Source organism: Mycteria americana, chromosome 7 (assembly GCF_035582795.1).
Source record: "Mycteria americana isolate JAX WOST 10 ecotype Jacksonville Zoo and Gardens chromosome 7, USCA_MyAme_1.0, whole genome shotgun sequence".
Lineage (NCBI taxonomy): Eukaryota > Metazoa > Chordata > Aves > Ciconiiformes > Ciconiidae > Mycteria > Mycteria americana.
Genome location: NC_134371.1, coordinates 6,694,559 through 6,709,630, shown reverse-complemented (window position 1 = coordinate 6,709,630; position 15,072 = coordinate 6,694,559). Strand labels below are relative to the sequence as shown.

At 47.7% G+C, this 15,072-nt stretch overlaps 1 protein-coding gene across 2 annotated transcripts in view; it reads left to right on the top strand.

Annotated features, from left to right (window-relative positions):
* The window catches only part of PLD1 (phospholipase D1), a 67,860-nt gene that overhangs the window by 41,056 nt on the left and 11,732 nt on the right, over window positions 1-15,072 (top strand). The window contains exons 15-22 of one of the 2 annotated variants that reach the window (XM_075506876.1): window positions 307-523; window positions 1,489-1,602; window positions 3,704-3,832; window positions 4,175-4,293; window positions 4,453-4,566; window positions 10,861-10,971; window positions 11,696-11,784; window positions 14,885-14,998. In XM_075506876.1, coding sequence (XP_075362991.1) covers window positions 307-523; window positions 1,489-1,602; window positions 3,704-3,832; window positions 4,175-4,293; window positions 4,453-4,566; window positions 10,861-10,971; window positions 11,696-11,784; window positions 14,885-14,998 — 1,007 coding nt within the window. The remainder of the gene's footprint in view (window positions 1-306; window positions 524-1,488; window positions 1,603-3,703; window positions 3,833-4,174; window positions 4,294-4,452; window positions 4,567-10,860; window positions 10,972-11,695; window positions 11,785-14,884; window positions 14,999-15,072) is intronic. The other variant, XM_075506877.1, reaches the window with a different exon arrangement.

Here is a 15,072-nt window from a genome sequence, read left to right as displayed (position 1 = left end):
CATCCAGAGATCTCTAAAAAATTTAAAGAGGTCTAAATTTATGAGAATTTCAAGGGGAGTAATAATCCAGAGTAAATTTCTGGGATTGAAGAATGTACTGCGAGCATTAATGGGTTTTTCTGTCGAGTGCCTGCTTGGTACAGACTCTCTCCCTCAAAAGCGTTCGTAGTTCCCACTGAAGTGTGTCTTTGCCACGGAGCAAAGTCTGGCTCATGGTTGTTTCTGAGCATTGATATGCATGATAATCTGTAATTAAAGGGGAACCTGTCCATACATCACCTGCAGCACCGTCCTGTGTCTTTTAAGTCTGCAGCGGAGTCATCTGAACATGTCCCCCTGCAGTCTCAAGCTCTGTCCCCAGAAAGCCACTTGTTCCAGAGAAATGCTGATGATGCCCCAGACATATCCAAAATGAAAGGAGTTGGAAAATCAAAAAAATTTTCAAGGTTCAGTATTTACAAGCATCTCCATAAACACGGCATGCACCATGCTGACAGCGTCAGCAGCATAGACAGTGAATCAAGTAAGTAATGTTTTTCAACTAAATAACATATATAAAGCATGTGTGGAGGTGGGTGGGTGGGTGGGTGTACATGCAGATTCACGTAATATCTAGGGTAATGTGTTCTTTGTAAGGAAGGAAAGTTGATGAATTTCTTAACTATCAGAATAATAACTATGTGTAGTCAATAGGTAAATTTGTGTCACTGCAAAATATACAAGAAGAGTTTTAAGTGGATTTGCATTTAGTTAATTAGCAATTGTCATGAGCCATCAGATGACGTGATACGGTGTACATGATACCTAGTGTTTATACTGCTGGAAAAATTTTGTTCTGCAAGGGAGAATCGAATCTTTCATTTTTCAACTTGTATTTATTATAACAAGCGAAATGGTTTCTGAATGTGATTATCCCCTCTCATAGGCTAGTGTTACCTAGGTTTAAATCAGTTCACTTCAATGGAAATATTCCCAATTTACCCCCTTGCTAGAGAGGAGAGACTATTCAACAGCTGAATATTTGAATGCAGCTTTTAATTCCCCACATTAAAAACAGCTTCAAAGCTAAAATTACAAGGATCAGCTTGACATTTGTTCCAGCATGGAGTCTTTCCTGAAATCTGTTCCTGATGTCCTCGGCTCCTGAAGCTGTAAATTGCTCAAGGTGGGAACTTATTTGAGTTTCCATCACTCCCTGCAGATCTTACTCCTGCCTCTGGCCGGAGGAAGCCTTGCTGGAGCATTGTTTGCATTGGTTGCAGTCAGCCCAGGACATAGCCATGGCTTTGCTGCTTCAATATATGCGTTTGTTTAAACCAGCTAGGTCTTGAATTTGGTCCTTTGCCTGTTGGTCACTTGTAGTTTCAGCGAACTGGCGTCTCGTTTGAGGTCCTGTCATGCAAAGTGTCTTCAGACAGGGTCAGGCACCAGCGTAGCTGAAGTGGGCGTGTGTTTTTGCCATAAATAGAGCATCTTGACTTTCTGCAGGTTACTGTAAGCCCACTAGAAGTCAACCGAATGTAATCCAGAGTTTAAAACCCCATCTGAAAATGTTCCATCACCACAGTGAATCCAAACAGGGGCTCGCTGAGCCTCAGAAGGGTAAGTGGAGGAAGGCAGAGGTGCAGACCCCTTCAGGCTTTAGCCGCCGATGTTTTTGCATTGTAACGATGGTGAGAGTTAGGTTGGGTGCCAGGATCAGCCTTTGCTGCTTGTTGTTCTCCCAGCATCCTTAGCACCCCTCTGAGGACATCCTGGCAGAAGAGCCTTCTCCAGAAGCTACAAAAACTGCAGCATAGATAAATAATAATTTAAAAAAAACCAAAACCAAACCAACCAAACAAAACAACCCCAATAAAAATACAACCGCCACCTCCCTCCCTCCTCCAAAATAAAACCCAAACAAATTTGCAATAAAGACAGCAGGGAACACTTGAGGAAATAGCTCTGATTGTGGTATATGATTATTTCAGCAGCTCCCTTCCTGTAAAGAAAGGGGCTTATTACTGGAATGGGGAACTTCTGCACTGGATATTTTAAAGTAAGCCTGATGCAGGAAGACAAATGCAAACAGAGAGAGGAAACAGCAAAGTGGCTGTCGCCAAACCTACATTTGGATGAAGGCTTGGGGGCCCCCTTTTGCCCCTTATTAAAGTCAATGAAAGCATACTCGATGGAGAAAGCAGTTGGGTGGTTATGAGCCCTGAGCTGTTCGGGGCCGATGTTGAAAGGGCCTGTTTCAGTCTGGTACCTCATTGAGATGCCTTTGAGTGCCGGTACAGAGTGAGGAGCAGTTCTTCAACGTCTTCCTCTTCCTAACGTCTTCCTCTAAGGCATTAATTGCCAGTTATAAAATATTGGTTACAAGGTAGTGGCAGGTAACGAGGAAGAGATGCATTTGCTTCATGGACATGAGGCGTGGTCTCCCCTGTGGTCACTTCATGCTCATCCATGAGTCGGCGTGCAGTCGTCAGAGCCCGGTACATGAAGTGTGTTTTGGCTGGACGGCATGTCCCACCGTTCGAGCATGCAGAGTCAGCGATTCCCCAGCTCCACCTGGACTCTCACTAGAAACCCGTGCTTCCCAAGGCAGCTGTGCTCCATACCTGCTGCATGGCATTTTTGGCATGGCTTGGCCCGGCTCGGCTCGGTGGGGTTACAGCAGTGCTGGCAGGGCTTGCTTTGTGTAAACTGGTCTTGAACTGCTGCCGATGTGTATTTTGTTGACTGTTGAAAGGGGGGGTTTTTGTGCTAAGGGTTTTTCATGGTTACCTGGTGATGTGGTCGGGTTAGGAGAAGGCTGTTGGCACGTTACTGTGTAATTACTGCAGTAGAATTTGGTGCAGTAGATGAAGGCTGCTCTCGGGGTCGGGAGGTAACGCTAGTTAAACATTCATGGTCTAGGCTAACAGTTTTGGTTTTCTTAACAGTGAGGAAAAAGAGTTCACTCTGCAGCAAAATATGTGCTCTAGAAAAGGGATCCTGTTAGGGGGGAATATCCCTGTCTACAATATTTTAGACCATTTTAATCACCGTCAATTTGGAATTCAGGGTCCATTTGTTCAACATGTAAAATTGTATCAAAAGATGACATTGTTATTTGGAAAAACAAAATAAAACAAACAAACCCCACAATACTTAATGAGGGAACACGTGCTTTTTAATCATCTCATTCTAGTTACTACAGACTAGCTTCTGTTAGAGGAGATACACCCTGCTATAGCGGCAAAATCATAAACCCTCTAGCAGAGGAGTTGGAATTAGGTCATTAGCATTGTAAAATATATTAAGTAGATGATATATGTTATGTTCCTGTACGTATATCCGCTAAGGTCAGTTACAGCTGCGAGTGGACTGCCCCGTGGTAATATTTAGGTGTCACAGGACTGTGAAAGACAAATGATTACAGGGTGATGTTTTAGTCCAATGTAGAGAGAATTCCGCATCTGCTTTTTGTTACCATACCAGACTCCTATACATAAGCTGTTCTGATTGTATAACAAATATTAAAATAGGGAAGAAAAAATACTAATATGCATCCTTTGAAAGCAACAGGAAGACTAGGGAGAAAACAGCTTCAGCCAGCTGGGACGCGCAGGTCCCACCAGTGCTTTTCCGTGGCAGTGAGTCTCTCACCGGCGGTGTGCGATGGACAGCCGTGACTTTGGAGCGTGTGTTTTGTTGTCTTGTTTGCCTGTGACAGATGAAGGATCCATCCGCAGCTTGAAGACGGGTGTTGGCGAGCTGCTTGGGGAGACCAGATTCTGGCATGGAAAGGACTATTGCAACTTCGTCTTTAAAGACTGGGTTCAACTTGACAAACCTTTTGCTGGTAGGTGCCTTTGTACCCTGGAGGTCATTACTTTCCCCCAAACCCTGCTCTGCATCTTCTCAGTCTCAAACCGTATTTTTTTCCTGCTTCTGAGCCAGAGGTAACGAGGCAATTTTGCTTTGGCTGCTAGGAAGAAGCAGCAAAACTCCCTTTGAGAGGTTCTAGGGCCAGTTATGCCGTTACGGTCCGTGGACTTGGACTGTGGGCGATGGCGTGATAATTCATCTACACAGCCCTTGGTGTCCTGTCCCAGGAACTTCAGTTTGAGGAGGGGGATGCCATGCTTTTCCACATTCATGTCCTGCGTCTGAGGAAGTCCAAATGTACTTTCCTGTCCCGTAGACTTCATTGACAGATACACCACCCCGAGGATGCCCTGGCACGACATCTCCTCCGTGGTGCACGGCAAAGCTGCGCGTGATGTTGCCCGACACTTCATCCAGCGCTGGAACTTCACCAAGGTGGGGTGCGGGCATCGCTGCTGGGGGCACGGAAATAAGTACAGACCCTGCCTCATCCACATGCCCTCCCTGGGCATGCATTTTATTATTTTTTATGCTATTCTGCTATGTTGCAATCTCTTCAAGGATTTTTTTTTTTTTCTTTTTTCCCCTGGGCAGATTATGAAGCCCAAATACCGATCCCTGTCCTACCCATTCCTGTTGCCAAAATCTCAGCAAACTGCTAACGAGTTGAAGTATCAGGTGCCCGAGGCTGTTCCTGCCACAGTCCAGGTGGGTGTTGATGGTCTCCTGCTCACCTCCTCCTAAGAGAACTTGTTTTGGATCTTTCCAGCAGGAAGTGTCGGTGCCTGACAGACCCTCTGCAGAACTTGAAAATACAAAATTAAAAACTCTTATTTAATTTAGCTCACAGCATAGATGTTTGGATCCTTAATTACAGTAAAATAATGCAGCTCTTTCGGAAGAGATGCATGAATTTATACCTCTGTCTTTGAGATAAGAGGACCGAGCTATATGCAGTACTCAAGTTGTGGGAACACCATGACTTTGTATAGCTGTGTAATTTTGTTTTCTGCTGCTCTTCTTCTAATGCCCTGACATTTGGCTTTTATGTTTTGGGAAGGCCTGATGGGTTGAGATTGCCCACTGAGTATTTATCCCAGATCTTAGAGCAGTCTACCAGGCCCCCGACGCCTTGCTCAGACGGGTAGTGGTCAGCTAAAGCCCAGCATTAAGTGGAGTCTCGGGGCTGTTGCTTTCTGCATTGAAGTTCATCTGCATTTTTTTATGCAACCACTCAGCCCTGTGGGTCCTCTGCAGTTCTGCACAGTCAGCCCACAGTCTCATTTGTGACAATCATCCTCACAGGCGTAATTGCCAAGATACCTATATTTAAAATCCGGTTAGCTATATTGAGTGCATGTATTGAATAGTACTGTTACCCAGCAGAAACATGGACTTGTTGAAGAATACAAAGTCAAAATAGTTATGCTGAAGCAGCAAAACAATTGTGTGTCTCTGTGGATGAAAGATGTATGAAATAAGAGCTATTAGACCAAAACCAGGAAAAATGCATGCCTTTGCTCTTCGTAAGAAGTGGTCCACCCAGATGACAGCAACACTTGGGGAAGCTTAGTGGAACAAGATGCGTTCTTCTGGGTTTGTGGGTTGCCAGAGCATTGTCTGCTCCTCCCTGCGTGGTGTGAGGGATGGTCAGCACGGGGATCTTGTGTCATGGTTCTCGGGCCTCCAAAACAATGCTCGCAGCTTGTTGAGAAATAGTCTCACTTCAGGCATCATCATGCTTCCCTCTGGCTGTAAATGCTCCCCCAGCTGTGTCTGCGACATCAGGTTTTTGGGAAATTTTGTTCTCACGGAAGCAAGGGGGCTTGTGTCCCCTAAGCGTGCTCTAACCGCAAGATCAGCCTCAACTTCTAAATCATGGGGTTTGCTGTAGCAAAAAGTTCAGCTCCACTGATTACAGAACGGGAAGCAGTTCCCAAAGGAGAAACTAAACTGAGTACGGTCTAGGTCCAGCTTTCCTTCAGTCTGTACTGCAGAGCTGCTGGCTCAGGGCATCAGCCCACGGGAGAGGAGGATGAAGCTCAGATGGTGACTACTAAATGCTGCGTACACCAATGCTGAGCGATGGGTGAGCTGTTTGAAAACTAGCCTCGTCACGACATTGTTGGGGCATTGCAGATATCTGATGTGTTCCAGGAAATGAGGGGCTGTTCTCAGTGATGCCATAAACGGCGGAAAGAGAGCAGGTTTGTCTTGTAAATTATTAATTTGAAACTACCTTGCTCATTTCTAATTTATGTTGAATTGCAGCTTTTAGAGACCTGTCATGGTAGCCCAGCCCTGCATATAGCCAGATAAATAAGTGTATGATATTAGGCTGAGAACATGTTGCCCTGCAACGTACTGGCCTTCCTGATACGAAGGAAGAGCGTTTGCAGCACCAAGCACGGTGGAAGCGGTGAGGATGGCTCTTCTGCCCAGGCTGGTGCACCCTGCTTGGGTGCAGGTCCCTTGGCCCGGGCTGCTTGCTGCTGGGTTATGATCTCTGGATGATCTCCTTGAGCTCCAAGGCATGGTTTTGCATGCACACACTGTAATTTTGGCTGTCTCCTCCGTAATGCTCACGCTGGCCTGGTTTCCGTCGATCCCTGGATGTCACAAGTGCCCTGAGCATCCCTGAAGTCCCCACTGTGGGTCAGTGAGCGGCTCGGGCTGTCCTCCTGATGAAGGTTTCACATTTGGCTGCTGCAGGAGATGGGGAGGACATCTGCAGCCTGGATCTGACCCCCCCCTCCTCCTGGTTGCCTTTTTCTGGAGCTCCCAGGGTGTGCATCAGGGCATCCCTGCGTGGCTTCTCCTTTCCTGCAGTCACAGGAATATCAGCCTCTTGCCTGTCCAATATATTAGTTTCGGACCAGAGGGCTGCAGGCGCTCCCGTCTCCTTTCAGTGGTACAGTCCAGCACAGAAATAAGCAGCTACCCTAAAATCTTTCACCAACTTTGTTATCCAGAAAAACTACAGCAATATTGTTCTTCTTCTTGATATTGAATCCTTTGGCTGGCCAACAGCCAAACCCATCTTATCCCCGTTTTGGTGCTGGGTAGGGACTTTATAGGCAGAAGTTACTGCCCCGAGGTAAAATCCAGCCTCCAGCGACTGTCCTTGGCTGTGGGGTGATTGAAGAAAGTCTGGCTGCCGGTTTGCTTGTTTCTGAGCTTGTTTGCAAATCTGTCTTCAATTGTGGGCAGATCAGAGGAAGGGAGAACACAAAGGATCTGTAGGGACTGCAGCGTTGCTGCAAGCCCGAGCCACTGACCTGTCAGCAACAGATTTTGACCTCATTGTACCATCTGGTTTCGCTCTCCTTTGTCAGAGGAGAAAGCATGTTCAGGAGGGTGGGGATAGCAGGAGCGGCACTGACAGCAGCTTTCCCCTGGGCAGGGAGGATGAATGCAGCACGCATGGGAAACGACGTGGAGGTACGGGCTGGGAAGGAGGAAAGGAGCCTGTCAGCTCCACGGGGTAGTCAGACATGGTCTCTCACCCTCTTTGTTTGAACTTCTGGGCTTTGCTTGCAATAGCGATGTGATTGCACGCTCATTTTTGCAAGAGTCAAATAGCCATCTGCCAAAGGCAATGCCAGGTTTTTTCCATCTCTCTATTTCCATTCCAGAGTTTGCAGTTATCAGCCAAAGCCAGCACTGCAAAAGATGTGACGTGGTGAGGCAATGTCCAGCTCCTGATGTAAATGCAATGAAAATTTAATGCTTTGGCAATGGCTAATGGCCTTACCTCTTTGAAGTCTGCGTGAGAGCTTGCATTGTTCAGGATTTATGCACCAGCCCGCAGCAAACATCCAATTTATTACTGTTGTATTGGTTAAAGAAGTTAAAGGGATGACAAGCCCGGCACAGCGCTCGGCGCTGCTATTGAGAGGCTTGAGGGAGAGGAGATCAGGAGCATGGAGACACCAGCTCTGGTTGGTGGGGTCTGTGCCGGGCAGCGTGTGGCCTTTTGTCCCTAGGAAAATAGGTCGGGTTTAAACCAGCTCACTTTAAATACCTCGATAGGAGATGTCCAGAAGTGGGAGATGAAACGTCAGTGATAAGGGAAGGCTTGTGTAGGAGACTTAAAACTTCCAAAGACTATTTGTCTTTGAGTGCCACAGCCGCAGCTTCGCTTCCGGGGGGTGCGTGCTGCATCCGCGCGATGCCGCTGTCGGTGGCCGCAGAGCCACCAAGGTTGGTGGCCTTGTCCTGCCACCCCCTCACCTGTCACCGTGGCTGCAGAGCTGCGCCGTGATCGCTGCTGGCCGCTGAAGTGATCCAGGTTAAAAATAACTTTATTTTGAGGAGGTCCAAGCTGGAACGCCTTACACCTGTTCTGCTGCCCCAGCCAGCGTCTTCTGACGCCTCTTCTTCCCTCCGCACGTGGATTTGAGGCTGGAGCTGACGTAAGCTTTTTGGGTGATGCTGAGCCAGCTTTTTAGGACGAGCCATGACGCGTTGCTCTGGGGTGGGGGCAGAGGGATGATGGTGCTGTAACGGCAGGCAGCCCGGTGTGCGGAGGCAGCGGGGGTGCCGACGCGCGGAGGGGTGAAGAGGAAGGCAGGGAAGGGCAGGTGGGTGATGCGCTGGGAAGCCATGGGGCTGGAAAGGGATGGTCCTGAGTGATGGTTCTGGTGCATCAGGTGGCATCCCTGGTTTGGAATAAACTTGTCTCCCAGCAGTAAAGTTGTCTTTCAAAGCGAGGGGCTTTGGTGCTACCAAGCTCCCAATTCAGAAAAGGACATTTATTCCTCGTCCCCGAGCTATTGCTGATGTAAATGGGGGTGTGCGGGGCTCAGCAGCTTATCTTGAAAAGAGAAGCGGCTCTTTGGAGCGTGGACAAAGTTAACTAGAAAAAAAAAAAAAAAAGGATTAAATATCAGCACTTTGTACACTAGGAAGCTACGGTCTGCAGCTTTCTGAAGTGCAATTCCAGATTGCATTTACCGGAGGTCCCCAGCCCACGGGGATGTGCTTTGTGGCCCCAGGTTTTCACCGCAGCAGGACAAAAGGCAGATGAGCCGGCTGCTCGTCGCTGGCTGTGCCGGTGAAGGTGGAAGGGCTGCGAGCTCCTGTCCAGGCTACAGCCTGAGCTGTGTGTATGGAAGAATTAGCCTGCTTTCTACCCAGAAAAGCTGTTTTTCAGTCTTCATGAATGCAAGCGGTGGAATTTTGTTCAGGAGCTCTGTCTGCCGTGGTGCTCGGTGGGGTTTCAGCAGTGCCCAGCCTGTGGGCTGGCAGCACGCAGCATCGGCTTTGCAAACCAAATGGGCTATTAAAACCACACGGGCACGAGCAGCATCGCCTTGTGGAGGTTTATGCAAAGAAAGGGCGGCTGTTTGGGACCGGTTGGGGCTGTGATGGCCCTTGCATTCAGGCTGGCTCCCTCACTCAAGCATCTGTGACCCCGACGTTCAGTTTAGGAGGCTGCAGAGTGCTCCCTCCTGTCGGCCAAGCGAGCAGCCAACTAGGAGAGGTGCAGGGTCTGTTTTTCAGTGACCTGTGGGAGAAAGTTCCTTCTGTCCAGGTGAAGGAATTGGCTCAGGAGTTGTCTGCTGCTTAACAGCAATGCCCCTCCGTGCAACCTCCAGAGATGCTCTGGAGACGAGAGGATCGGTTTGGTTCAAGCATGCAGCACCTGGACCAAAGGGCCAAATCCTTATCTACTGGTATACTACTGGTAATTAATTAGCCCTCGAAAGCCCTCAGCCACGCCATGGCCACCGGCCTGCTTTGACGGTGGATGGTGATGACAATCTGACAGCAGAGCTTGGGGTCAGGGTATCAGGGATGTCGGGGGCACAGGGAGAGTAACATGGAGCAAAGCAGAAGCTGGACATGGAGAATTAAAAGAAATCCATGGGAGGGATTTCCAGGGAAAAATGTTGCTGAGCCCCAAAAGAGACCAGGATTTTGCACGTACTGACAGACGCATTTCACAGATCCTCACCATTCGGATCTTGCCCTGCGTGTGCTGGTATAATGGCTGTATTGAGATATTTTAAGGCTATTGTTTCAATGTTTTTGCCTTGACAATGTTTAAAGACAGAGGCTAATCATGAGTAATTATTTCCCCTGAGGACGTACCCTGCCACCGCTTAATTAAAAACTACATTTCCGTCTAGGAAAAATGTCACTCGGGGCAGAGCGTGGCTGCTTCTTGACGCAAAGCTGAGGAGTGGGAGGTGCCACGGCATCTCTGGCTGCCGGGCATGGGGAGCTGCCTGCCGCGGGGATTGCTCAGCCGGGCTGAGAGCCTGCACGAAGGTTGTTTCCCATATTGGTCTGGCTCTCTAGCACAAGAACTGCAAGAGGCAAGGGGAGAACGTGCCCCAGGGATCTCGCGCTGTCTGCTTTAAATGTGGATTTCCAGTAAAAATTAATAAATAAGTGTGGGCAGCTGACCTGCTATGAATTTTAAAAGTCGTATCATGGCAAATTGGATGGCTTGCGCAAGAATTTGGCAGAAGAAATAAATGACCTCGAGTGCTCAGGACAAAGGCACGGCCTGTGTTATCAGACTGGCTGTGTCATTACGTACCGCCTGTTTGTGGGAAAACCACCTTGCCCCAGCTGGAGACCAGCTTTAAATATTGCTAGAGAGGGATCACTGACTGCATGTGCACCCTAGAGCTTGAAATTGAGGTGGTTTTAAAAGCAGTTTATCATAAGATCTTAAGCAAGAACAGAACTTCTGTGCTGCTTCTATTGCATCTGAAACTGCTCAGGTGGGAGAGGGCAGTAACGCAGCAATGGGACAGGGCACTTACGTTTTTAATCAAACTTTATTACGCATTAATACTATTTTTGGGCATCCTTTCTCCTTATTACAAATGCAATATAAATGGTGAATGTTGCACTTATTACCTTATCTAGTGAAATCCTGACAGGCGAACGGTGCGGGGAAGAGCATTGCCTCTTAACTAATTCACTCGCAGTGCTGTGCCGTCCTGGATGGGAGCGAGCTGAAGGTGTTGATCTCTTGCTTTCCAGGTGATCCGTTCTGCTGCTGACTGGTCAGCTGGCATTAAATACCACGAGGAGTCCATCCACAGTGCCTACGTCAGCGTGATAGAAAACAGCAAGCACTACATATATATAGAAGTGAGTGGCAATGAGGGAAAGCAGGAGGGCCCTGGTGCTCTGGGCATGGCTCGCAGCCATCAGGAGGGTAGTTCTTCTTGAGGTTTGGTCATAATTTTTTATGAATTTTAGACACACATGGATATTAATACAGCGTCTGCTCTGAATTTTTGGGGCTGTTTCCATTGACTTCAGTGGTCTTCGGACCAGGCTGATGGGTATGTGCCCTGACAGCCTTCTGACCACAAGGTGGAAAAAAGTAGACCTCTCCTTTATAAAACTCTTTGCGAAATTGCCAACAACTTCCGTGGCCTATGCGATAGTCTTCCTGTCCCCTCCATGGCTTTGCCGTGTCCCCTTGCATGCCCAAGCCCGCTGCGCACAGGGCTGGTCTCGCACCCGTACAGCCTGGAGCTGCGGGAATCTCCTGTGTCGGAGTGACTCTCAGCGCTGGCTGAATGGAGATGCTTATTCCTCTCTTTTTTTTTTTTTTCTTTTTTTTAGCCTCTTGTTAGGTTGCTCTTTACATGAACTTTCTAAGGAGTGTGATTAGTAAGAACTAATTCATTCCCTAAGCGAGCACAGACACACACATCATTTAATAATAATTTTAAAAAAGCATAACTCAAATGGCACACAAAACCCAACTATCTTTAGTTGCTCTTGGTCTGAAATAAAGCACGCAAATATTTTTTTGTTCGTTGCTGGCAGTGTCTGACAGTAGCTTTGCTTGCTTTTCCTGCAGAACCAGTTTTTTATTAGCTGTGCTGATGACAAAGTTGTCTGGAACAAGATCGGCGATGCAATTGCTCAGAGGATTCTTAAAGCTCACAGGTAACCTGTTCTTATCAGGGCAATGAAAGTCTTCCAGGTGCATTTATATGGTGTGGTGCAAAATAATATCTTCATGGACACAACTGCGCAATAGCTTTTCCAACGCAGAACCGATGCGGTCAAGTATCTGCTTGCGTTTGCAGCAGTGAGACTCTTCAGTGGTTTCTTTGCAGCCAGAAAGTGATTTTCTGGACTTACCCTGATGCAAATATATTTTTAATTATGGAACTTGTTTAAAAGCAAGTCCTTTATACGCTGGTTCAGTGACACCTTTGCTCCATAGCCAACCCCTCTTGAACTGTGTGGTAAGGCAAGTTAACGGGCGAAAAGGTTGCACTGGGATTTGCGGCTTATTTAAATTATCTATAGGGAGGATTGGCTTCAAATAGGGGAAGCAAACATATTTCCAGGATTTGACTGCCGGGTTCAGCTATTGTTCGAACAACTTTTTTCTGGTAAGTGCTGGTAAGTAACCTCCAGCCATTGCCAGGGGACCATCGTTTGTTCCTGGATGGATCAAATCGAACCATGTTTTAGACAGTCCCTTTAGTTCAGCATGCCTAACCCTGTGTTAACATTAATACCACAGGTAGCGGCTTGTCTTCGCTTTGATCCTGGACAGCCTTGCTTAAGGTTGCTCTCCTGGAGTCTCTGTTTAAGATACATGCATGTCATAGTCTAAAACTGTATTCTGGTCTTGCTGGGCTAATATACAGAAAACTTTACAAACAGCTTCCTTTCATCTCATGTGCTTTTCCACCATGCATCTAGAAGTTTCTTGCAATGATTATTTTTTCCCATATTGTAGTTGTCCAGAGCCACGCAGGGGCTGCTTTCCCAGAGGTGCTTTCTCCGGAATTTCTCTCTTATTGGCACTTGGGCTTGGAAATTCCCACTTGGGTAAAGGCAACCAAGCAGAGACAGACGCTGAGGTATGGGTAATACCTGCAAGGCCACAGGAGCTGTCACGAGACTGGCTTTGCTCAGAGGCACTGTGGAAAGAGGAGCACTCTTCAAACTGGGAGAGCACGGGTGTTATCTGCTATGCCATTAACAACAGGGCAGAGTAACAGGGTGGAGTCGCTTGTAATCTGTGAGCTGCAGTGCACAGCCCCATAATTGAAATTAGCTAAGGATGAAAAGATGGAGTGGATTTTCTCACCCAGGGTAAAGGAGGAGCGGTGCCGGCGCCGCTGGAAACGGCATTGCTGGTGTTTGCATTGCAGCCTCGAGGCTCGCAGGCAGCCGGACGCGGTGTCCGTGTGCGGTGTCCCCCTGCAAAGCCGCTCTGCATTGCCTTTCCTGCCTCCGGGAATTTATTGCCATGGGCCCTTTGCATCGGTTGCCTGCTTTTAGCAATGCTACTGAGGTAGCAGCAGATTCTCCAGGTAATCTGTTAAGATTTTCCTGGTGTATAAAGTTTATGTAAAGGGTGTCATTCTGTCCAGACATCCAAAAGTCTAGCACAAAAGGGAGTCGCACAAATTCTTCAGTGACCCATTTTCAGATGTGATGCTTGATTCACTTCTGTATTACTCCCAAGTTTATGCCAGTACTGTGCCAGCTTAATGTCAGTGATTCCTAACTGAATATAAGATTCAAATTCTGCACACTCCAGAGTGCTTGGCATTGCCTAAGATTAAAAGTAAATTCAGACCTAAATGGTTTGTATCAAGTGCTCGTGTTCCAAACTACCCCGGGAAAACAGCATAGGTGACACACAGATGTTTAATTGTAAATTAAGTTCTTTAGTTAAGCTTGTACACTTCTCACTCTTCTAGACTAAATATTTTCTACTGGTGTAATTAATAACATTCTTTTCTTGGTTTCCTCTTTTTTACATGGGTGGCTCTTTAACTAGTTTAATGAACACTGGGATTAGACAAACAAGCTGCTTTTTGGGGAAAGCTTTTGGTAGATCTCTTTCATGATACAAACAGGCTTCGTTTCACAGTCTCTTGTTGTGTACGGGTAAGATTTCATGAGCTGTTTCGGAGGTCTGCCGTCAGACTAAAGCTAGTTTACAGCGCATAGCACAGCTATAAGGAAGCGCTGGTTGAAATTAAAGAAACACAGGTCCTCAGTGTCTCCCTCCCAGCTCAGACGAGACCCCAATTCTTCACGATTCCTGTGGCCTTAAACCCGCAGGCAGGACTTGCTCGAGGAGGGAATACTTTTAACAAAAACTGCAGGCTGGCTTATGTTCAGACTGCTCCTGCAATGGTTTTGTCCTGATTAAAGTGTGTTTGCCATCTAGTGGCAGCACCCTTCAATGGAGCATCTTCCTCCTCCTCCTCCTCCTCCTCCGGGGCGCGGGCCAGGGGATTGCCAACACCCAGGGGTGCCTGGAAAGCGCTGGCAGGGCAGATGTGCCTGGCATTTGTCAGCAACGAAAACCCGAAGGTGGGCTTTAAGAAAAGCCCCAGGCAGTGCTGCGATCGTAGCTTTGGTCATCCTGGGTCAGATCGTGGTTCGGGTACGGTTTAGTTCGTGGATGTCCGGTGGAACTGAGTTTTTGTAGGTTGTGATGTATTGATCGAATACTCGCCTTCCTGAATGATCAATGTTTTGCTTGTGCCCGGAGTTTTTTCCACCTTTTGTGATGTTTCTGATTTCTAAAAACCAGGATGTAGTGGGAACGTCAGGTTAGATTTTGGTTTTCTGCCTGTGGTAGCTCTGTAATCTTTGCTGTGCTCTGCCAGGCGGTCGTACGCACCAGTCTGCACCAGTATCCCTGTGACGGGGCTGTCGGGGTGCCCAGACGAGCTTTTATAGTGGCAGACACGATCTGCAAAATAACTAGCCTGCCCTTGAACGTCAGGGAAAATATGTTTCTTTTCCTTTAGCTTCTTTTGTTGTCTGCTGAGAGTAAATTATTCCTTCTCCCCCTGAAGGTCTGAGTGCTCGCTGAAGTACTGATGGCAAGCGATGAAGACCTGAAACTGGAAATACGCTTCACCCTTTGCTCCCTTAAAATTTGTGTAGTAGCCTTGGACGGAAACCAAGTCGGTCAACACAGAGAAACGGAAACCAAGGGGACTCACCTTGTACAAAGCTGTAACATTTGCAGGCTAATATTACCCCCAAACTATCGTTTCAGGGAAAACAAGCGTTTCCGAGTATACGTGGTGATCCCGCTGCTGCCTGGGTTTGAAGGAGACATTTCGACCGGCGGGGGGAACGCGCTGCAGGCCATCATGCACTTCAACTACAGGTACGGCGGGCAGCCCTGCTGCGGGCAGCGCTGTCGGAGACCTCCCCACTCACCTCCGCCTGCTGCGGTGGTAC